General features: G+C 35.9%; 1 protein-coding gene across 1 annotated transcript in view; it reads right to left on the reverse strand.

Moving 5' to 3' along the window:
• The window catches only part of ADAMTS19 (ADAM metallopeptidase with thrombospondin type 1 motif 19), a 236,214-nt gene that overhangs the window by 169,527 nt on the left and 40,575 nt on the right, over positions 1-26,112 (reverse strand). Inside the window, exons 3-6 of the mRNA XM_060636222.3 lie at positions 19,517-19,682; positions 13,202-13,374; positions 11,475-11,558; positions 10,634-10,791 (exon numbers count right to left, since the gene is read on the reverse strand). Coding sequence (XP_060492205.1) covers positions 10,634-10,791; positions 11,475-11,558; positions 13,202-13,374; positions 19,517-19,682 — 581 coding nt within the window. The remainder of the gene's footprint in view (positions 1-10,633; positions 10,792-11,474; positions 11,559-13,201; positions 13,375-19,516; positions 19,683-26,112) is intronic.

Below are 26,112 nucleotides of genomic sequence, written 5' to 3' on the forward strand. Positions count from 1 at the left end.
ATTAGAATAGAGAAACATATATGTATTGTTAACCTGATTAGATCGTAATGTACATAGAATCAAGCCATATAGACTTATTCTATTATCACACTTTATATCATGCAGTTTCTTTTACCAAACTATGGAAAGACTGTATAACTGCCTCAGTGAGATGTTCACATTGACCTCAATTGATAATAAACTTTTTTTTCAAAGATACCTTTCTACAAGTGGGGAATGTGTGAATTATGAATTATTGTAAACATTAGTAATTGTTACAATATTGCTATTTCCTTTCCATAAGATTGGAGAAAAAAACGGGTATGCGTGGATAGCCATGGATATGAATGAACTACAGAATGATGTAACTTACTATCAACAATTAATCATGATAATTTTTTACTATTCCTCCTGGCAAATATCTGACAGACATGATTTCCATATAGAATCAATCCTTGATTACTAGAATAAAGTAGACAAAGGTAGAGTTGCAATAAAGAAGACAAAACATGGGGCACTTGGGTGGCTCAGTCAGTTGAGTGTTCAACTTCAGCTCAGGTCATGATCTTATGGTCCATGAGTTCGAGCCCCGCATTGGGCTCTGTGCTGACAGCTCAGAGCCTGGAGCCTACTTTGGATTCTGTGTCTCCCTCTCTCTCTGCCCCTCCCCCACTCATGTTTTGTCTCTAACAAAAAATGAATAAATGTTAAAAAAATTTTTAAATAAAAGAAGATAAAACATAACCTTAAATAATCTATTTCAACACAAGTCACCTAATTGACTTAATATAAACTTGATATATTTAAATAATATTCAGGATTTAGGAATATGTTTACCATTCTGCAGTTATGTGTAACAAAAATAATACAGGAATGACTGCCAATCTCATGAATTTCTGCACAAAGAATCACTTGAAGATTTGTTATTCCTGTGGGTCTCTCCGCGAAGAACACTTTTCCAATACTTCACCAGGATTCAAGAAAGGCAGAAACTCAGACCCTCTTGCATCTTATCCTTTCCTTTTCCTTTCCTCACTAATTAATTCTACTCTTAAATATTTGGCTTTGGTTTGTTTTAGCAGCCATGTTTTCCTCTGCTCCTGCTTTTAGACTGCATAGCAGACACATCTTTGCTCTAGAGAGACCTACTCTAGAGACCTCTCATCTGGCTGCAGAGGAGTCAATCATACCTCGAATGCAATAGACACAGTGCAACATTACAGTTGCTACCTACTGATAACTGTGTATTTCCAAACAACAGGAACAGCACAACATGTTGTCACTAATCTAAAAATGTTAATTTTGTTTCTGAAATAAACCATTATTTTTTATTCTGATAAATCTAAAAACTAGTTAATCCGTCCTGGACAAGTGAAAGCTGGCTGCTATCACTTGATAGATTAATATTCACTGTACAAATCATCTTTTCTCTTTTTACGTAGAATATACAATCTTATCAATATTACTTGCACCTGCCTTAACATATGTGTACTTTCCAACCGAATTAATGTTGTAAGGTAGGTCAATTTCTGTTAATTATTAGAAAGTAAATAGCAAAGAAAATTTTACTGAACTAAATAAGCAGATTGTCCATCAGCATTGAGTATCTTAATAGTTTCACTTTGTTTTTGTAAAAAAAAAAAATTTTAATACATGCCTTAATTAGAAAGGCAACTCTAAGTAAATGAGGGAAGACACACTTAAATTTTACCTTTTATCCCATTAATCACTTGAACTACCATATGCTAAACTTCTAAATTAAACTAGTGAATAGCATCCTTTCAACATTTTCAAAATTCAAGATCAAAACTGAAAACTTTAGAAATACAAACAAAACATTCACTGGAACACTTATTCCCAGGGTTATAACCGAACGTTTTGAAAATCTAAGTGATTCCTTGACAGCCACTGAGGCAGACCCTAACTATCCCCTAACCCCCAGCATCATTTCCCTGAGAAACCACCTTCAAATGTATCATATTTTCTAGTCACTGGCTTCTAATCACAGAATTTGCCTCCCCACTCTATCCTGACCCAAAGCCACTTTTTTAGAGGATCTAAAGCGAATAAATAATACAGTAAGAAAATATGAATGGCCCTGAATCATCCAAACCTAGCGGTTGACATTTCTAGTTTCCTTCTTCACTGTCTTTCTTAATGTCTAATTTCTCAATTCTTCCTCTGATGCTAAGTACCACATAGAATTTTCTCCATCTACCAAAGAATTCCAGAGAGACACCTCTTTTGGTGCTTAACTTGGGTAAAGTTAGTCTCTGTGGCTCAAAACTAACAACAAATGATGTAGGAAAATATATCCCTTTGGCAGTAGAATACATTCAGATTCTGAATATAATTACTGATAAAGAGGAATGGAAAAGGTTTGCTGACTTTTTTGTTACAAGTATATAATTAGCCCTTTTCTGCATCAGAAGATACAAAAATCAAATTTATCACAGGGATACCATGCCTGGTTGTATAGGGTGTGTAGTGCTTAATTCTAGGGATACATTTATGTACACAACAATGTAAAAAGCTCCCTCTACTGTTGTGCGGTGTACAACCTGCACAACTGGAGGCTGCTGGATTCATTAGGTGCCTCTTCGATGCCAAGCAGTGGGTAAAGGGGAAGAATACAAAGTAAAAAAGGCTTTTACTCTGAAGTCAAAGAAGAGGACGACACACAATCATTTCTGTAATGTGATAAGGGCCCCGGGATCAGTGAGGAAGAAGCCTGGGGAATTGTATTAAATAATGGATAGTTCTATTTTGCAGTTGCCTTTGCCAGCAAACAAATGGAGAGAGAAACACCCACAACAGATGATACTGAATAATATGGTAATGCAGAAAATTAAAGAATCACATAAAAGCAAAATCTTCACCTTAGGGCCAACAATCACAGAGGGTAAAGTATATTCAGATGTAGAGGGAAAGGGATTTTATGTGCTTTTGCTAAATGTACAGTACATCATATCATAATGCAAGAGGCTGCAACAGAACTATTTGATTTACATAATGTGAAACAAGGGACTTCATCTGTAACTAAACAAGACGATAAAACTATGACAAATGCACTGCTTATTTTCAAGGGCACTTGGAGTCCTTCACACAGCCAATTTCTACTCAGCAAACACATGAATAAAACAAATTATTTTTTTAACATGCAAGCTCTTTTCTCCAAAAGCCCTGGAAGGACTTCTCAGTACAATTAAAAAATAAATTGTGAGCAAGATTTAAAAAACCCAGATCAGATTATAATTCTTAATCTTCAATTCTTCCACTGTCAACTTCTTTTCAAGAAGGCCCAAATAATGTATTCTTAACTTCATAATATTCAAAATTGCGGGGGAGGTGATGGGGGAAATTGATTTGTTTGCTGCCGAGATCAATGATCACGTGGATTCAAATTCTCTCATCTTTGGCTCATGTTGGCTCAGTACGCTTGAAGCCTGCATCACAGAGTTTCATAATATGAGTTTATGGAAATGATACTGTTAGACTCTGGCAAGTGGGAAGGCCAATAAATTCTGCTGAAGTTCTGATTTATATTGAAAAAAAATGAAATGTAGCCTTTAATTTCCAAGAATGAAGATGCATTTGAGAATAAGTCTCATTGTCGAGTTTTGTAGTGTCCTGGGATATACCTATAAATGATTCACTCAAAAATTATTCTATGAGTTGTATTAAATTAATATATTTCTGCCATTTGTATACTTTATTAAATTTCCTATCTTACTTGCCAACGATGTTAGTTTAAAACTAACTTTCAAAAGTACTGTACATAAACCAAAAACATCTTCATAAATATGAAAGGCAAAGTTATCAGTAATTAAATTGTATTGTAAATTTAAGAGCGTTTTCAAGAGAAACTTATGTCTTCTGCATGATTTCAAAGAGAAATGTGAAAATTACGTGGAGAAATCACAGAGTTGACAGCCGGGAGGACATACTTTGTGTTTTTGTAACTGTGAGCCTACAACCACTGAGTCAGCTTTAAATTATTTATTTCAGTATCATAGAACAATTTAACAAATATATTACTGCAGATAGGTTTGAATTTATAAAAACATTGTTTAGTCGAAACCAAAATTAATAGCTATCTAAAACTCCTTCCTACTACTATGTTCACATAACATACACTGCTTAATAATCTAAGGGGAGAATATTGTGTAAGTTGGTCAGTCAACTTGTCCCATGTGGATGGAATCCACCATGGAATGCAAAGAGATTTAAATTTTTATTTTATCTTTCACAACTTCCACATAAAGCTAAAGATCTGATCACCTTCATGTTTACACTAAGGGATACTTAGTGTAAAAGGGATACTTCTACCTCAATTACTCAAACCTTTCATTTAGACTTTACTAATCAAATGGTGCTAGGTCACTTAGAAATAACACTCCCTCTAGTGCACTGATTTTCATTGTTATGGCACTGATAAGAAGTGATATGGAGAAACAGGAATCCTCCAAATAAATCTTAGCCCCACGGGGAGGTAAAGGTAGCATTACTTGTCAGTATCTATTAATATTTTATGTGTCTATATACTTTGATAGTTTTTTTTTCCTATTTTCAATCACCAATTTTGCTATTTCTGTTTTATTTCTTTTTTTATTCCTGTTGTGATTTAAAAAAAACCTACTCGGTCCTATTCTAAGTCCTACCTATAATAGTACAAAAAAGCGAAGACAACATTTCTACTAAAGGGATGAAAGGTGTACAAAGATTTTTTTGCCCCATAAAACATGAAGTGGCTCAGCAAAACCATAGCAAATTTCACCCCACAAAAAAAGGCTTTTCTTTGGGTCTGGAGCAGAAATTCTGTTTAGACAGTGGTTTTTACAGAATTGTCAGCTAATGAAATCTGTCATCCTTCTCACGGTTGTTAGGTGTTTGAAATACTAATTCTGAGACTAAAGAGGATGATACTCATAATTTGATTACTAATTCATATTTTTCCCATTAAAATGTAATATATTTCTTACAGAAATTTGAAAAATACAGAATAAAGTTAAAGCATTAGCCTACAATCCCACTATCTAGGAGTAGTACTTACAGTTAACATTTTAAAGTATATTTCTCCATTTTTATTTCCATGTATTTGCATAACTAAATTCACTGTATACAACTAATATGTATAAACATACGTGTAGTATTGGGATCATACTCTCTATGCAAGTTTTGTCTCACCCCACCGATAGTGTGACAATTTCATTCCTCATTTCCAATTTCATTTTTCTCTTCCAAACCCTGAAAAAGGAATTTGTTGTGTGCTATATTTTATTCTAATATTATAAATTCTTAAAAGTCACATTCTTAACTAACCATTGTTCATCATTACCTCCCTTGTCACTAACTTTCCCTAGCAATGTAAGAGAACAAAAAATAAAAGCACTACAGCGTATCTTCAGCACTAACAGAGGGTTCTTAAATGTGTCTAAGATAATGTGGGATGAAATTATTATTTTTTTAATGTTTATTTATTTTTGAAAGTAAGAGACAGAGCCCGAGCGGGGAAGAGGCAGAGAGGGAGAGGGAGACACAGAATCCGAAGCAGGCTCCAGGCTGTGAGTTGTCAGCACAGAGCCCAATGTGGGATTCAAACTCACAAACTGCGAGATCATGACCTGACCCAAAGTCAGACGTTCAACCGACTGAGCCACCCAGGTGCCCCTAACATGGGATGAAATTATAATTCTAATTTTTTTTTGAGGGTAGTTGACACCCAATGTTACGAAATTATAATTTCCTAAATAAGGAAGATGACTTTCCTAAAGAAGGAAGATGTCAGCCCTAAATAAGGGCTGACAAAACTATAAATACAAGAACAATGACAATATAATAGTACAACAAATGGTATTTCTGATAGTAGGTCTGCCACATGAATACAAGCTTACACAGGATCTTACACAACTATTTGTTTGGAATAAAATTACTGAACCTTCACTGTAGGCCTCATGTTATACAAGATGTCTTATATTCTCTACCCTTTACTACTATCCTCATTAATGATGAAACTCAAAGAGGTCATTTAGGCAATTGAAGATCACCAGCTAGCACTGGACAAATACAGGTCATTTCTATTTGATCATCCCTCTTACTGAGTTTTGAAGTTGGAAGTTTTGTATATTATATACTATATATGCATACACACACACATATTTCAAATACAAATAGTTTGGTAGACAGACGTATTGCCACTATTTTCTCCAATCTGGGGGACTGCCTTTCCATTTTCATATCAATGTATTTTGCACATGAGATGATTTAAATTTTGAAGAAGTCCAAACGATTATTTTCAAGACCTTTTGATTAGTGCTTTTCTTATACTCTATCCAAGAAATCATTACCCTCCCTATAGTCATGTAGATCTTCTGTTTTTTGACTAAGAGTTTGACAGCTGTAGCTATATCACGTAGCTTTCTATGCTCCATTATGAATTAACATCAAACAAGGTGTAAAGCAGGGTTGAAATTCATTTTTTTCACATGGATATCCAGATGTTGTAGAGCCATTTCATTAATAGACTATCTTCCCATCACTCAGTAATACTGATGGGTTTTTGAGAGTCAGTTGACCATATATATATGGGTATATTTCGAGATTCTTTATTCTGTTTCATTCATCTATCCTGCGAAGTTTCTGCCAAAATCCCATTGTTTTGATTACCAAATCTTTATAATAAGTTTTGAAATCAGATAATTTAAGTCCACCCCGTTTGTCCTTCTTTTACAAAATTGTTTTGATTCTTCTATGTTCTTTATTTTTCCAAATACATGTTGGAATCAGCTTGCCAATTTCTACAAAAAAAGCTGGGACTGACTTTCATGGAGATTATAGTGACTCTCACTCAATGTGGGTAAGATGAAAATCTCAGTAATAGTCTTCCAACAAATAAAAACCTTTATTTAGATATTTAATTTCTCTCAGCTCTCTCAGTGCTTTGTAGATATCATTTTAGAGGTTTTACACATATTTTTTAAAATTATTCTTACATTTTTTATGGTTTTGGAAGTTACTATAACATTATTCCAATTGTACATTTTCATTATACATAAATAAAATTGTTTTTTAAGTTTATTTATTTTGAGAGAGAGAGAGAGAGTGTGTGTGTGTGTGAGAGAGAGTGGGGGAGAGGCAGAGAGAGGAAGAGAGAATCCCAAGCAAGCTCCCGGCTGTCAGAGCAGAGCCCAATGTGGGGCTCAATCCTCTGAATCATGAGATCATGACCTGAGCCAAAATCAAGAGTCAGATGCTCAACAGACTGAGTTATTTCAGTGCCCCTAAATAAAATTTTTATAAATTGACTTTATATTCTATGTGCTTAAAAAATCCAATTATAACTTCTGGCAATTTTTCTGCTATATTTCTTATAATTTTATTCGAACTGAGGTATATTATCTGTGAAGAGAAATATTTTTTTTTTCTTTCCAATATTTAGAACTTTTGTTTCTTGGGGCACCTGGGTAACTCAGTTGGTTAAGCATCCAACTTTGGCTCAGATCAAGATCTTGCATTTCATAGGTTCGAGCGCTGCATCGAGCTGACAGCACAGAGCCTGGATTCTGTGTCTCCCCCTCTCTCTGTTCCCCCCTCTCTCTCTTTCTCTCTCTCTCTCTCTCTCTCTCTCTCTCTCACACACACACACACACAATCTCTCTCTCTCTTTCAAAAATAAACATTAAAAAAAAAAAGAACTGTTTTTTTCTTTTTCCCACCTTACTAAACTGGCTATGATCTTGAGTACAAAACTGAATAGAAGTGGTAAGCATTGATATCTTTGCCTTGCTTCCAGTTCTAATGGAAAATATTTGGTTTTCAACATTAAGTGTGTTGTTAACTGTAGATTTTTGTGTATATGTGCGTAGATACCCTTTGATAGATTAAGAAAGCACTTTTAAGAATTCACTAACAATTTTTGTTGATAGGGTTCCCCCTAGCCCCATACATTAGAGATACCATTTTTATTGTTTTTTATATTCATTTTTTTCCGACAGGAAGTCAATCATCAATGTTAACATTGTTTCCCCTGTGAAATGCATCTCTTTGGACAATTCAAAACTCATTTTTTGTATCTTTGACTTTTACTCATTTTCCTATGATATATGTAGATATCTAAAGGGTTTTATTTCCTGGGGCGCCTGGGTGGCTCAGTTGGTTAAGCAATCGACTTCGGCTCAGGTCATGATCTTGCAGTTTGTGAGTTCGAGCCCCACATTGGGTTCTGTGCTGACAGCTCAGAGCCTGGAGCCTATTTCAGATTCTGTGTTTCCCCCTCTCTCTACCCCTCCCCTGCTCACACTCTGTGTCTGTCTCTCAATAATACATAAATGTTTTTAAAAATTTTTCAATAATAATAATAAAGGGTTTTTTCCCATCAATGTGGGAAACAATTTTGCCATTGTAGGTCCAAATAATTTTTCTTACCTATTCTCATTCTTCTTCTGAGATTCCAATTACAACTACTTTAATCAGTAAATCCAACATCTGAACTATCTCAGGGTCAGTTTCTATTGACTATTTTTCCTTCACCATGGGTCACATTTTCATGTTTCTTTGCTTGACTAGTTTTTATTATGTTTCAGACAATGTAGATATGTTACAGAGATTCAGGATTCTTTTATCTTCCTCTGAAGAGAACTGATACTTGTTTTAGGAGCCAGTTCAATTACTGGCTCGTCACTCTGAATGTGGGAGGTTTGAGTTTATTCCTTGGTAGGGAGGATCTATCTAATGCTCAAGATAATTCCCAAGCTTTTGTAAACCTCCACAGTCTATCTCCCATAAATACCTTACAGGTGCTTGGTTTCAGGCTTTGTTAGGGCAGGTCAAGAGTAGACATTTTTCTGGATCAAAGTCCCTACTAGGAAGGCTCAGCTTTTCTGTTTTTTCAGCTAAATACCAGGAGTAATGACAAGGTACTAATAAGGTCGCTCCAGTCTCAAGGCCTGAATCTACTCAATTCCTAGTGTCCTTTAACAATCTCAACTCCATAGCTGTAGCACTCTGATGCTTTTGGAAAGTTTCTATCTATGGATATTCAGACCAGTCTTGCAAAGTTCTCCAAGATGATCTGCACACAAGCTTCTTGGCATCATTCTCTGCATAGGATCCTCATCTACAGTACCTTCAGCAGGACCACTGGGCTCTACCTAGATTCCAGCTTGCTATACCAGTCAAAAAACTGTTCCCAGGCAATAATCTGGATTGACTGTGGGGCTCCCTTAATAAATTTTCCTTCTTTCAAAGTTGCAGTCTTGCACTGCTCATCCTCCAGTGACTTAAAAGCATTTGTTTAGGGGCGCCTGGGTGGCTCAGTCGGTTGGGCATCCGACTTTGGCTCAGGTCATGATCTCACTGTTCATGAGTTCGAGCCCCACGTTGGTTTCTGTGCTGACAGCTCAGAGCCTGGAGCCTGCTTTCGATTCTGTGTCTCCCTCTCTCTCTGCTCCTCCCCTGCTCATGCTCTGTCTCTCTCTGTCTCAAAAATAAATAAAAACATTAAAAAATTTAAAAAAAAATAAAAAAATAAAAAGCATTTGTTTCATAAATATTCTTCAGTTTTATGGCTATTTACTGTAAAAGTCCAATCGCAGGTACACCTACACAGTTGGAAGTGGAAGTCCAATTGTGTTCTTACAATAGATTTTTTTCACCTTCGTGAATTATGCAGAACTAGAAGAGTTTTTGTATAATTCAGCAATAAGATGCTATCATGAATTCAACAGACCTGTTACAGAAAATCATATTCAGATGTTAGTGTGTATTCTGTGATGGGAAATGTCAACATTGCTGACGCTAAAATTAAATTGCTAGTGAATAATGAATTACTATTCATTTTTAATAGCTTTAAACAAAAAATTTACAAATAATTACTAACACAGAGTGCCCATAAAGAGCATATTGTTGTTCACTGTTTCATCTTTTTATATTTGCCTTTAATGCTGCATGACAAAGTACATTCACAGTGGAGCCAAGAATTAATCAGCTAGAGATTTAATTGAAACTTTTTTCTCAGGTGGTACCAGAAAGTTTATCAATTACTGAGTTTAATATATTGGGTGCTTTATCTCCATGGTGATGACTGAAAAACATACAATATAGGCTTTTTGTGAAGTGCCACCAAAATTCACCATAGTGTTCACTTCCCATCATCAATGGCTATGTCTTCATTTCAAAACTTGAGGGTAAAGTATTTTTTTAATTTTATTTTTCTTAAAATTTTTAATGTTTATTCATTTTTGAGAGAGAAAGAGAGTGTGAGTGGGAGAGTGGCAGAGAGACAGGGAGACACAGAATCCAAAGCAGGCTCCAGGCTCTGAGCTGTCAGCACAGAGCCCGACGCGGGGCTTGAACTCATGAACCGTGAGGTCATGACCTGAACTGAAGTTGGACGCTTAACCGACGGAGCCATCCAGGCGCCCTGAGGGTAAAATATTTTTTAAATTAACTAGCCACAAGTTTTGTCAATATGCCATCCAAAATGTGCCTATTCAGAAATCAGTTATTATGAATTGAGGGAGATGACTAAAATCATTATGCCAAAGTTTTTTGGAACACAAAATCTGGAATAAAAGCATTCTCTGAAGGAATTAATCCGATTAACAGCACAGCCATCGAATTAGGAATGTCATTTAATTGGCTTTGGAAAATTTACCTTGTTATAAGTATAGCTGCATCCACTGAAGTCATGTCCTCTCCCCAGCTTGTAGACATCTCTAAATGTATATCATTCTTTTTGCCAAATTCTTCATGCTGCCACTTGCAAAAACTCTCTAGCATTTTCTCTCCATGGTGCCCAATATATAGGTCTGCCTACAAGAGAAGAGATTTCACTTCAAGGCAAATTATTTTCAGATATACAAAAAACTAAAAACTGACGAGACTTCCTGAATTACTAAAGCGGACCGCTGACCATAACAACAGTAATTAGAACCTGGAAGACATTCAGAAATAATTTAGCCTCAGCTGAAAATCGTGCAACTTTGGGAGGGTACAATAACTACAAAATCTGTTCAATGTTACTCTGAAAAAGGAGAGAGGTGTTGTAAGAATGTGGAACTTTCTGGCTTAAATAACTTAATTTTATTTCTACAATTTAAGAACAAAGTTTTCTCAAAGTTCTAGTTAAGTAGCATACTAAAATGATGCCACAGAGTATTCTCTGAAATGAATTACAGATAAGAAAACGTTTCAAAAGCACATGTTTAAATAAGAAAATAAAACTCTCATTAAAAATCACTTTTAAAAATTACATCTTGGAAAGTTAAGGTTTGTTGTCAGGATCCTTGGAAACTAAGAACATTCCATTTTTAGAATAAAACTGAGGTATTAACCAAAACTAAAGGCCAGTTTTATGTATAGTTTAAGTGACTTAGTGGATATTTCTGGATTTTTAAGTCAATAAAAAGCACACTCCTAACATTCACTTTACTTAAAAGCATCTGAACACAACTTCTCACCCAATTAATTGAACAAAAAACTCAAGACTTTCTTACTGGAGTTTCATGGAGCAGAATAAGCTTTATCACACGAAGATTGACCTGCACACCAAGACTCTTGTGTTGGAAAAGGTTAAAAACCTAAAAACAAATAAAAATAAAAATCCTAAAATAAAACTTGAAATCATATTTATTTTTCTTAAAGTCCAGATATGGGAGAAGTCTCAATTTAGTTGAGAAATCTTATATTTAACACCACTTAAATAATTTTAAAATTAGCTTAATAAGCAAGAATAACATAGCTAATTCATTTTAAATACCAAGAAATTTAGACCTAGCCTTCTGAGAAACTCACTGCAGTCTTGATTGTCTACGCCATTTCAATGGGATATAGAGGGAAGGTTGGGCTTTTTACAATACTGAAGACAAGCATTTTAGTAACTAAACCCTAGAATGTTTCTTAAGATCACAAAATGCCAGTGTCCTCCTTTTTTCTGAGAAACAGTCCTGAAAACTGAGCCTGCTTTATGCCACCTCCCGATTCATTCCTTGGAGTAGTTTTCTCTCTCTCTAAGCTAGCTGCCAAATAGGAAAAGGGTTTTCAAAGCTCTTCTCTTCAATGTTACCCAGGAAGACAAGCTTGCAGGCCACTGTTGATTAATGGTTTCAGATCCTCATTATAACTGTTTTTCCCAAACTATGGTGTGTGCAGCAGGGCTGGAAAGCAAGGTGAATTTTTATGTGGTACTTTATTTTTTGTAGAATTTAATATTTACTTAACTTGTAATAGAAAACAGAAAGCTGACACGTCAAACCCATACTTTCGGAGATAGAACTACTTAGAAGAAACTAAAGCTGGTAGGCTGTATTAGCCTACCCTGTAACAGACTGCTGGTGGAATGTTCTGGAGGTAGCTGAACATGGTAAGAAATGACTGAAGTGTGGGCAAATCTGTTCCCTGCTCAAATAAGCCAAATAGTAAAAATGAGCAAAAACAGTCAAAATAGAATTTTACAAAACATAATATATTTATCCCTGAATCAGTGGTTCTTACCCTGCCTTATATGGTAACTGGAATCATAAATGGGCATTTGCCTTTGGCATTTATTGATGTTCATTCTCCCCTAAGAACGGCTCTTCACTCCGACCTTTTAATTCCGCCTTGCAGAAAGTTTAACCAAAGGGTATATAATTAAGTCAAAGGATTCATTTGGTGGTAAACATCTGTATGATACTAGGTACAAACTAGATTTCTGCAGTTCAGAAACTGTTAACTGAAGTTAGCTACATGTGATCCACCTGCTTAAAAAATTGAGCTATTTGCTATTAGGTCTTACTCATAAACTAGTATTATATCTGACATCAAATTTTACATACCTATCAGTGGATTACCAACCTCCATTTTTGTTCCACCACATAATGTCTAATACTTTGGGTGGGGCCATGCATACAAAAAAAATACATAACCTTTCTAATTTCAGCAAATGGCCTTTTATAAAAGAGAATGAAAAGAAGGTCATGAAAGAATAGACAAAAGAATAACAGAGAAAGAGTCTGCCACATTGAAATCAACAATAACGATGGTTTCTTTTACTAGAAGATGTGAATTATCACTTTTGATATTTCTTTTAAGGTAGCTGGTATACCCAAAGCATTTTTTTACTGATGTCAATAAAAGAAAGGGATAGTAATGAATTAATTTTTAAAGAATGTCATTATACTCACACATTTCTTCCTTAGAGTTTTCTTGAAAAAATTCCAAGCGCACTTTAAAGTTTGCCTACCATATTTAAGATGGTTAGAATGAATCTCCTGGCTGCATCTGCTCCATGATAGGAAACCATTGCTGGGTCTGCAACCACTACAGTCTCTATGTTGTATTCTTGAGGTAATTTGTATGAATATCGTTTCCCTCTTCCACTTTCTGTTATTTTTTTAGATCTAGGTCTTCCTTTGTCTGCAATAGAGAAATGGATTTTCCAATGTGACTCCATATTGGCAAAGTGAATACAAAATTTCCGTTTCTTCAATAATTTTTTCAAAATGTTTACTTAAGGGGCACCTGGGTGGCTCAGTTGGTTAAGTGTTTGACTCTTGATTTCGGCTCAGGTCATGATCTCACAGTTCGTGAGATCAAGCTCTACATAGGTTTCTTTGCTGACACCGTGAGGCCTGCTTGGGATTCTCTGTCTCCCTCTCTCTCTGCCCCTTCCCCATTCACTCTCTCTATCTCTCTCTCAAAAATAAATAAACATTTAAAAAAATGTTTATTTAATGCCAAGATATGTTGATAATATAATGGTAAGCAAGACCAAATAAGTTCCCTGAATACATGGAAGCTGAAAGGGCATCTGGTTTTGGAGTGTGGCTTTGTAATCAAATAGACTAGATAGACTTGTATCACTTATTGGCTCTGCTACTTGGGAAACTAACATCAGTCAGTTAGCCTTGATTTCCTCGTCTGAACAATAGCAACATCTACTTTCTAGTGTTGATGTCCTATAATAAGGTTGCATTAGTAAAATTCTTAGCACAGAGTCCGTATAAATAAAATAATCCAATAAAAAAAATCACAATTTTCTTTTTGAAACCAGTGACAAAACAAAGGTCTACTTGAAGAGAGTGCCTGAAGTGACTACCTCACACGTCCTCATTTCAGGCAGTGGCCCTTAATTACTAAAACATTATGCATGGGTTACAAAAGACTCAGTTCTGCCTTCCATCAGGATCACATAGGGAAATAAAGATTTCTTCAAACAAGGCCAAATAAAAGTAGTAACCACAAATAAATGTATTTATACATTTAACTACATAAAAATGTAAAATGTTTATTAAAACATGCCACTATCAGAATGAAAAGCATGCCACCAAGTGGGAGAAGATATTTACAATACTTTTCCATAATGAACAAATTAAAAGCTACTCTAAATTAGTAACAGATAACCCAAATGAAAAATTGGCAAAAGACTTGACCAGCCATTTTTCACACAAAGAAAGACATCCAAATGGCTAATTAGCATATGAGAAGGTGCTCAGTCTCATTACTCTTCAGGGAAATGCAAATTTAAATCACAATTAATTAAATTAACTAAACTCTCTAGAATGGCTAAAATAAAGAGATGATTATATTAAGTGTTGTCAAGAGTGTGGAGACAACTGAAAGTCCCCTGCACATACATACTGGGAGTTTAAATTAGGATAAACACTGAAAAATGAGCAAGCAGTAGCCACTAAAGTTTAACATTTGCATACCTAATGATCAGTGATCTGAAAGATATACTTATCAGAAATGCATATAAATCACATGTAAAAAGTATTCACAGTAGTACTGTTCTTAATTTGAATAACCATCAATAGTGTAATGGATAAAGAAATTTTGGCCTACCCATACAATGGAATGTTCTAGAACAAAGAAAATGAACCAACTACTACAATGTGCAAGAACATGGATGAACCTCACAAAGAGGATGTTGAGCAAAGAAGCCAATGACAAAAGAGTAGGTGTTGTATTCTTCCATTTACAGAAACATAACAACTGGGAAGACATGATGTTAGAAGGAGAGTAAGTATCTTGAGGTAAGATATATTAGTGCCTAGGAATGGGCCTAGGGGGACATCTGTTGTACTGACATTTTCTATATTCTGATCTGAGTGATAACTACATGGTTATGTTCATTTTGGGAAAATTTAGCAGTTGGGACACATCATTTGTGCAATTTCCTGTATGCATGGGGTACTTCAATAATGAAACTTATTATTTTAACAGCTTTACTGAGATATAATATATATGACAAAACACGTAGCCAGTGATGTACAATTCAGTTAGTTGTAATCAATTTCTACAGTTGGGCAACCATGTCTACAATCCATTCTTAAATCATTGATTACCTGTTCTGCTCCTTGCCATACACCAAAATTTGGTTGATGTCATTAAAGTGCTACCACCTCCTTTCCCAAACTTATACTCGTGGGCCAACACGAGTGGAATCCGCAGAAGTAAACGTAAAGAAGACGGTTTTCTACCCATATGCATGTATAAGAACAACACAGTTGACACCACACACTTCCAGTTAGTGAAGAAATTTGAAAAATGTTTAGTCATCAATGCTCACCATGTGCTCTCTATAATACCCTATACACATGGTGACAATAATGTCCACAACAGTTATGGATGACATATGGAAACCATTTCAGTAGTTGTCTGGTTAAGTTAGAGATGTCTCTAAGAATAGAGATGATCTCTATGTCCTGCTCAAATAGATCATTCTTCTTTAGTTCTATAAATCTACTTGTAACAGTGAGTCCTAGACATACTCATAGGTTTACAATAAAATGTAATGTAATATATATTAATAATGTCACTTGCCTGCTTAAAATCTTGAAAGACCACATATTGCTCCCAGGTAAAGTCCTTACCATCGAACACACAAGGAAGTACCTTCATCATCCAGGTCCATGACTACCTTTCAAAGGTTGTATCTCCCATCCACACTGCAAACATTTGGCTTCAGCTCCCCCACCTGGTGCCTTCTCCTGCCTTTATACCCCTGCATGCATTGCTCCTTTTGCCTGAAACTTGTTCTTCTCTAACCATATGTACTAAAAACTTCACACAAGTTTTTCATTTTCACACATGATCTCGTTTAATTCTGACAACAGACCGGAGGTTTGGGTGTCACTATCCCCATTTCGTATACTGTAAATGAAGTTGCGGGGAGAGAAAGTAAGTTTTCCAAAATCACACAGCTAGGAAGTGGTAGCATTAAGTTCGTGAACACAGGCAGAGACTCCGGAGTCCATTATCATAACCTGCACCCGCTGTTCCCCTTTTTCCCCAGAGATGTAAGTCTGTCATCTTGCTGTCATCTTTGCTGCTGCTTGATCTTTGCGGCTCAGCCCCCTGATATCAGAACCTAGTTTCTTGTGTACCGAGTGTGGCAGAGTTCCCATCATGCCTCAGTATAATTACTCACTTACCAGTCTGTCTAAAATAATACATTGGTTGCCTCTTGAAAATAAGAGCTGTGACATTTAGCTCTTTATCCCTGTGATGTGACTGGTCATGCTTATGTTGCAAATAAAGAAGCTATGGTGTAAAAGTGGAAAACACCAAGGATTTCCACAAAAAATTAAAAATAGAGATATCATATCTCATATGATCTCATATGATCTCATATCTCATATCAGAGCAGTAATTCTGCCGCTACTTATTTACTCAAAAAAATGAAAAATTGAAAAGATATATCTACCCCTATGTTTACTGTAATATTACTTACAATATTTACAATAAGGAAGCAACATAAGTGTCCATCATAAAATGAATAAATAAACAAGATGGGATATATATTCAATGGACTATCACTCAGCTATAAAAAAGAATGAAATCTTGCCATTCACAACATAGACGGACCTAGAGGGCATTACACTGAGTTAAGTAAGTCAGACAGAGCAATACAAATACTATATGATTTCACATAAATGTGGAATCTTAAAAAAATAACAAAAACAAAAACAAAAACAAAAACAAAAAACCCACACCATGAACAGATTCATAAGTACAGAGAATAAGCTGGTGGTTGCCAGAGGAAGGGGGGTGGGGTGATGGGTGTAACAGGAGAAGGGGATTAAGAGGTACACACTTCTTGTTTATAAAATACATGAGTCACAGGGATGAAAATTACAGCAAAGGGAGTACAGTCAATAATACTGTACTGGCTTTGCAGCGTGAGAGATGGTAACTCCACTTATTGTGGTGAGCACTGAATAATGTACAGGTTGTCAAATCACTATGTGGTACACTTGGAACTAGTATAACACTATAAGTCAACCATACTAAAATTTAAAAAAAAAGTTTAAGGGAACTGAAAAAGAGTACCTAGCAGGAGTGAAAGTGAAGCTATGCCTTGAACCCAGGGGGGGCCTCTGGCTCTCAATCTCATGTGCCTTCTCTATATTATTTTTTCATAGAAGAACACAACAAAGTCATCCTAAAGTATGAAGTTTCCTGTTCAGAAAAGATATTCATGAAGTCAATACACAGCTACATACTATACCTAAGGCATTAAAAGGAGGAAGGGGAAACAGCGCAAAGATCAATGTGAATACACGGAAACTTTCTGATTCCATTGCACAAAGGCAAAGTCGAATTATACAAAGTTGAATCATGTGTTTAATATGTTAATACATCAGCCTGAAGTCATAAGGGAAGAGCTACAATTAGACATATTGGTATAAGTAAATGAAGGCTTTATTGCACACACTGCTAATTTTAAAACCATTTTCTCAATTCTGGACCTTTAAAAAGTCTGAAAGTAGGCAAACTCAGTAGATCACCCAACCGATAGTTTGACACTCCGTGCCTGTGCTTGACCTAAATAGGTCAAATGATACAGAACAGTCATGCCTTAAAAAAAAAAAAAAATAGAAACCTTATGAGCAATGTTTGTCAAACATGAACTGTGTATTTGTGCCTTATAAAACTATTAAAATTAAGAATTTTCTAGAAATCTTTTCTCTGTGGACCATAGCACACAAAGCCTTGTTTGTGTCATCCTGTACATGAGTAATTAGAACAGCTGGAGCTGACTACGATTTGAAAGTTGCACAGCGCAGATATTTAGTATAACCCATACAAGACAATTTCCTTAAATGGACTAAATCCAAGTTGTTGCTATCATTCCTCAACACAAGAGCCTTTCTTTGGCTTGTTCGTAATGCTACGACTTCTGTTGAGCAGTTTTATCTCCTTTGTGCCTGTATTTCTTAGAACAGAGAAGAAGGATGTGTTTCACTTAAATTGGCTCGATCATGTACAGCAAATAGTGTGGCACAGAGGTAGGTGCACTTAGGCCCTTTTGAAGATGATTCCCATTCAGACTGATACCATGAGCTTTCACGAGGGAAACAGAAGTCACACATTAATTTGAGATAAATATATTTAAACAGAAATATATTACAATTCTTTCTGAATCTGAACACCCCAAACGAGCAATGATATGAACATCCTATCACCTCTGCAAATGTTACTGACTGTCACAAGTCATATACCTAAACTAGCCTCAAATACCATAACCAATTTTAGATTTGGTATCTTGGCAATAACCACACTCACACCTAATTTTAAATGTGCAAGTCAAGTTTTTATGTCTTTACACCAAAACTTCTTCAATAAATTCCTATTTCCTCAGATCCTAACTGGAAATATTTCTTGTATCAGTGAATAGTCACTGAGATGTCTGGATTAGATGTGTAAAAATTTTTCCTAGGGACACTTCTAATTATTTTTTGAAAGCTGGCTATGGCTTTCAGGTCTTCCTTACATAATAGAAATCATTCATTTTCCTTACCGTTCCTGCTAACACACATACCTCTGCCAAAGGAAGTAAGAAAGCGGACAAAACAGTCAGCCCCATTTTATTTCTGTGAAGAACTGGCAGACAAACAAACAGAGACTAGGATTTGATGGCTGGAAATGTTTATGAGCTTCTGAAAAGTCCAGATTTAAGGTATTTTGATACTGAGAGCAAATTCAAAGAAATAAATCTTTACCCTTCTTCTTATTACACTGTTAATTTTAACCTCCAAGATGATTTTTACTTGGGTCAAACAGGAAAAGAAAAGAAAAAGAAAAAGAAGAAAGAAGTAAAAGAGGCATCTGGTCAAAGGAAAGAGATAGCTATGATGTTCTCAAAGAGGTGGACTAAAATAAGGCCATGAGCTCACAGTATTCAGTTTCAGAAGATCTCGAATTCTCTCGGTATCGTTTCTGTGCCAATGAGGTGAATAGCATACTACAAGGAACACTTCAAAATTCAAGAGAGATGCATGTTATGTATTAATCTCTGAACCCTTGTGAATTTCCATTTTTTGACATTAAAATGTAGTACTTTGTAGAAAACTAAAAGAGAAGTCTAAAATAGATACGTTTAATTGTTATTAACCGAAGAGACTCCGCATTTTGAGCAAGTATAAAACTAGAAGAGTGATGGATGAACAGAGGGACAGACGGATGGACAGATGGAAGAAAAGGAAGAAAAACAATTTAGTGTATTCATCTCACGTTGCATATTTGTTAAACCCCTTTCAGGAGAAGGCATTACCTGAAATGATACCACAGTAATGACTGTGAGGAGCTGACTTCTCTGTGACTTTTTCCTCCATGGACCTTTTCTGCCTATATACACGGTGTGGGTGACCCGTTATGGCCATTGTATCATTGAGTGGTTCAATAAATATGAAGTCCTCATTGAGCTGTATAAATCCCATCTGGAATATATAACATAAAAAGATATATAAGAAATACTATTTGAATAAATTACTTTCTAGGCTTTCCTACCCACACACACTCTATTTTCTTTCACATATGTGCATACATTCTTCTAGTGAAGCTATTTCAGCAACCCGACTAATAAGGTAACTGTCTTCCCATGTTATTACTTCATCTTTACATACTTTATTGTGCTAGCATAAACTTCATTTAGTTAGACTTAGCCTGTGTGGGTGGGAGGCTAGATGCCAGCAACAGATGCACAGTAAAAATTCTGGAATGTTAAAGGCTCACTTTGGGAGACCCATGGGGTCACTTACATGTAGGCATGTACAGAAGAGCAATACAGTTTTTAATTGCATGCACCACACTGTCCAACATTTCAATAATCACTATTTAATAAAGTAATTCATGTAACATGTCAAAGCAAATGCAGGGGACACAGCATTGAAAGTATCGTATAAAATATTCTTAAAGGCTTCTACTAAACATTTTTAAAACCTCTGAACAGTAAATTACAGAAAAAAAAATGAATCATCACTTACATAAGCATGTTTCATTTCATATAATGCCATGTTTTTAAACTTAGCCAATTGTGGACAGAGGGCTAAAAACTGTAAAATACGTTATTATCAATAAAAAGAACTTACAGCAAGTAGGTATCCTTTTATTATATTGAAGCTAAGCCTAGTCATTTCTTTCCTTCCTTTTTTAGAACATAAATTTATATTATAACTAGGAAAATATTCCACACAGAACATATGACTTGACCTTTTCCATTTTTATTATTTTACTCTACTGTAATATATATTACTTGTATAAAATACATATGATACATATATTTGACCATTCTGTTAACTCTTTAGTAAACAGTTTTGACGAAATAATCCCTCGGAACCTGCATTGTTCACACCCAATCTGCTATCAAAGTTCTTAATTCTGTTTTGCATTGATCATATAAAAATCACATACAGCTCATTTCAATTTGATCCACTAGAACTAGCACAGTAATAATATACTTACTTCTTCAGATATAGTAATTCTTCTAAACTGAATATTAAGAAAAATTGAACCTACACTAAAAAAGTATCTTTTCTTTAAAAGCACAGAAGAGACTTTTTCTCTTGTTTTAATTATTAAAGTGTATTGCATCTTCTCTACCGGAAGACCAGGGGATTGCTAATATGCTATCTCATTTTATTCTATACCAAATTGATGTTACAAGACACCTTAAGAATAATCTAAAAATACTTCTCACTTTTTTACTGCATTTTTATAACACCAATAAAAATCTCAAGTATTAGAATAATAGTTCCATCACCTCTATCTGTCCCCTTCTCTTTTTCTGTTTCTCCCTCTCCTCTCCTTTACACACACACACACACACACACACACACACACACACACACACAGGCTGGAGGTGGGGATAATGGGGAAAAGATTTACTGTGATGATTCTTGTAAAATGTCAGGCACATATCATACACTTGGGGCATTTGTTATGTAATTTTAATATGACTTCCAATGAGTCCTTTTATTTTCCACACATGGTTTCATTGTCTCACATGTAAAACTAGGTTGAATTTTAAAGTAATTACAAGAAATCCAAACAAATTTTCCTCGGAACCTAATGTGATAGAAAAAAAGGACAATAACAAATATTTAAAACTTGAAACAATAATCACTAAAGATGTAGGAGTACATCTACACATGGGTGGAGGATGGATCACGGTATATATTGATCCACACTGTGAAAACACAAAAATATCCTACTCTTATCTCATATCAGTATGCTTCTGAGGTTCAGTCAGTACTGAAGGTCACTAATAAAACAGTGTGGCTGATGATTAAAACAGTAAGTATTATGATGCTCACTTAGAACATCTCAAGTAAACATGCTGAATTTCCCTAAATCATACATTTATAATCTGATATTCTTTCAAAAGGTTATAAGTATTAGATTTAAAGCAATAAATCAAATAAATTTAATTGCATACTATCATATAAAATTTAATGACTTGCAAAAATAGATTTTGGACTTAAGATTATTCGGATTCATAGTCTACTACTAGCTAAATAACTCTGATAAAGGTACAGTGACTTTATCTATACAACAGCCCCATAGGGTCATCTGGAACATTCACTTTTGAAAAGCCCAAGTAATGCTCCTTTCATAGGATCTGAGACTGGGTAACCACTCAATAAATGTCCACCATAATTTTGATTTCATTAATTAGAATAACCAGAATAGGGCGCCTGGGTGGCGCAGTCGGTTAAGCGTCCGACTTCAGCCAGGTCACGATCTCGCGGTCCGTGAGTTCGAGCCCTGCGTCGGGCTCTGGGCTGATGGCTCGGAGCCTGGAGCCTGTTTCCGATTCTGTGTCTCCCTCTCTCTCTGCCCCTCCCCCGTTCATGCTCTGTCTCTCTCTGTCCCGAAAATAAATAAAAAACGTTGAAAAAAAAAAAAAAGAATAACCAGAATAAATCAAAACATCCAAACATTTGACTGTGAACTGAAGACCTCAAGAGTCCAAGGAATCAAAATTGACTCACCTTTGTATCCCCATATTACCATGTTAAATATTTTCTAAAATAGAATTTTTTAACATGGGATTTGGAAACCTCTTCATAACAGAATTATCTACCGTGTTAGAACTTTATCTCTAGGCATTTTTAAAAATGAGAAGGCTACTTTGGAAAAGGAAAAAAAAAACGTTGGAATAATTATAAATGGTGACTCACTCATTCAATACATATTTACTGTCTGACTACAGTGTGCCAGACTCAGTTCAGTCCAGGGAAGATTTAGCACCAAGTGCTTAGTGTTCTTTCTGCAGGGAAGGAATTTCTATCTGAGACGAGAATACTATCTTACAGCAAAGGGAATGCTCTAATGACTTACATTAAAGCAGAATTAAAAAAGTCTTGAGGTTTTCTGTGTCACCACAAAAGCCTCACTTTCTCACTAACTGAACAGAAATGCATATCTACGCTGTGATTTTACAAGCCATGGGAGAACACGAATCTCTATTAACCTCTGGGCACCAGGGCCCCTGTGTTCGACAATCCACAACGATGCAGCAATCACCGTAGTGCAAGCATTGTCCTTTCGGTTTTAGGAGGAAAGAAAACAGTATGTGAACGAATATCGCACGGCAAAACATCTAAGATAAATGCAAGCTTTATAAGCATTTTTCTCCCAGATTGCTCTTAGATTTTTCAAAATGATTTTCCCTATTCTGAGACACTTCACACAAAATTTGGAAATGAAATTAAGTTTAACAGGTGTCCCTTACCTTATTTCTGTCATCATGTGTATATTCTCGTATGGTGGCATCTGTTCTTTTGTCATCGAATGTTATCTTTCATTTCACAATTTAGCAAGAATTTCAGTATTTTGCAAATTTACCATCACTTACATTAAATCAGTTACCGCTCATTTCTTTTCTTACTAGTTCTGACATTTTATTGTTCTCTTTAGATGCCTCTGTGCTTTATTAAATAAACAACCAATCATACTGATCTCCATGTAGATGCTTTGACATTGTCACTAAATTCTAATCACAACATGAAATTTGATTTGGTTCATGTGCCAAATACACTGTTGGTGAATTGCTTCAATTAACCAGTATAAATGTTTCATGTGTTCAAATTCAAGTTAATTACGGTCTATTAAATAGATCCCAAAACTCTAATGTAAGCATAACTTAAAAACAACTTAAAGGGGTGCCTGGGTGGCTCAGTCAGTTGAGCATCAGACTCTTGATTTTGGCTGAGATCATGATCCCAGGATCGTGGGATGGAGACCTGTGGGGCTTCATGCTGAGCATGGACCCTGCTTAAGATTCTCTCTCCCTTCCCTCCTTGACACAGGCACTTGTGCACACACACACACACACACACACACACACACACACACACTCTTGCTTCAGAAGAAGAAGAAGAAGAAGAAGAAGAAGAAGAAGAAGAAGAAGAAGAAGAAAGAATAATTAGATAGCAACATTTTCTAGGTAAGCTTTCAATGGACTGGCTTAAATTTGTATGAGGTTCATACTGCATTTTGTGAGTCTTTGATAATGTCCTATTTTAAAAAGTATAGAGTATACCATAAGAACTCAATAGCATAATTGTTAAAGGACATGAGGAATGTCATAATAATCATCATAATTTCAGGATATCGGAAGAGTCTTGAGTGATAGCAGAATCTGGATAAGATGAGGGCAAGGTTGCTCCCTAGGAGAGGAGATATTAGGAACAAAGAAAAAGAGGATGTGGAGTCTAGCTAACAGTTAAGGAGACGCCTGGCTTGTGCAGAGATGTGGGAAAATGTAGCCAAAAAACAAGAGGAACCCATATAACTGAAAACATCAAATGACAAATTTCTTAACAGGAAAGTCCGAGTCCTGAGGTTCTGAGGATGATTACTGTCTGACCATAGGTATAGTGGTGAATTAGTGAGATACTGAAAGAGGCACATGTTTTCTTTCTAAACAGCCGTTAGAGAAAATGCTGAAAAGACGTGGCATCATGATATGCTTGTAAAAACACTGCAGACAAACATCTGGTGCTCTACATGACCTGAACTTTGGCTTTATTCCCTTAAGTATCTTCTTGTATGGCAATGGTATAGTATGTATCTTAGTAAGTAAATAAAGCATCATATAGTCCAGAGTGTAAGCATTTGGATTGATGTAAGTTGAAACTTTCTTGAAAAAATGTCATCTTCAATATTACTATGAATAGGAGCGATTTTTCATGCATTTGTGTACTCAACACACACACGCAAGTCTATGAAAATACACTTATGACATCTTATCTATCCTATTGTCTTAAAATACTACCCTTCTCTTCCTGACTCTATTCTTTTGATGTTTCCCCTTTACGCCCACAGGGGGAAACTGTAAATCCTTAATGAAGATATATAAGGTATAAAAGGTCATGATAAACTCTTGCCTACCTCTCCACCTTTATTTTTACTACTTAAACTTTATATATAACCATAACAAACACATTTTAACTGTGTGAACAAAGTACATTTTAACAGTTTTCATCGTACGTTTTAGTTGTATGCTCATAACTTGGTACAGTGCACATGCTGCTTTCTCTTTCCAGAAAGTCCTCTTGGTTGTTTCTTACAACCCAGCCAGTCCTGTCCTCTCTTCAAAGTAATCCTTGCCTCCCTGATCCACTTCTACACTGTACGTTTCCCGTTGTTCCACTATTAAGTCCACTCTGGTTACGGTTTTCGTGTGTCTTTGATCAGACCACGAACTACTCTGGGGGAAGGCTTTGGGCATAGTGCTCGGCATCACAAGGCCTGGTACACAGCAGGAGCTCAGGAATGTTGCCTTTAACTCAATATATTATTCCTTTTTGAGATTAAAAGAAAGCACATCCACTCACTGTTCTCAACAGCATCTACTCCATTGACTCCACTTGTAACTCCATCTGAGGGGAAGTCACTACTTGATTTCTCCCCTCTGGCATTCCCAATGTTGCCTTCCTTGGGAGCCCAAGTTCTATCTTTAGGAAAAGCTCTCATGTGACCACATTGTTAACATTATTCTGTTTTCTTTCCTTGCCAAAGAGCTTCAGAAAGCATCGTGAAACTACGAAGGTAGAAGGAAACTTAGAAATCATCCGGCCATCGCTGGAGTTTTAAAATCAAGAAAACCAAGACTGAGAGATGTTGCACAACGTGCAGAGAATCACACAGAGAGTTCATGTGAGTGTCAGGACTGGAATCTAACGCTCCCAATTTCCAACTTTGTTTTTGGTTTTAATACATCTTTCTAAATTTGCTTGCTACCTGCATTCTAGTTTCCCCCACTGAACTCTGGAAATTGTTCTGAGGCCACCCACAATTTCCTGTCCTTTGTTCTCCTCTCTAAGGCATTTGACCCTTGACCATTTTTCTCCTCCACGAATATTACATTGCTGTAGCTCTCTTCTCTAGCAACTGTTTCTGTTTCCTTAAACAGGTCATGGTCCTCACTCCAAGGCAGGTCTTTGGTCAGCAACTGCTATCTTCATTTATCCCTCCCAAAGGTTTTAGAACACCCTCTACAGAGACAATACCCAAATCCCCAAACCTCTTCTCAGCCCAATGTTTCCATATGAGAGCCACGCCCCTCTTTGCTCACTTCTCACTATCTCTCTTGAGATGTCTGATGGTTCTCCCAAACCAGGGCCTGTCTCTGAGTTTGTATCTCTGTTCATGACTCCAACTTTTTTCTAGTTACCGAAGCTGAAAAAATTGAGTCCTTTCTCTTCTCTTTTCAAACTTCTTTTAAAATAGGTAGAAGAAAACAACAATAGAAGAAACTAATACGCTTGTGTATCAGACACTGTATATGCTTGATTTCATCTAATCAAATAGCAAGCTTGTGACACATATGCTAGCCTCACCGGTTTTACTGAAAAAAGTGAG

The sequence above is a fragment of the Panthera onca genome, chromosome A1 (assembly GCF_046562875.1).
Source record: "Panthera onca isolate mPanOnc1 chromosome A1, mPanOnc1 haplotype 2, whole genome shotgun sequence".
Taxonomy (NCBI): Eukaryota; Metazoa; Chordata; class Mammalia; order Carnivora; family Felidae; genus Panthera; species Panthera onca.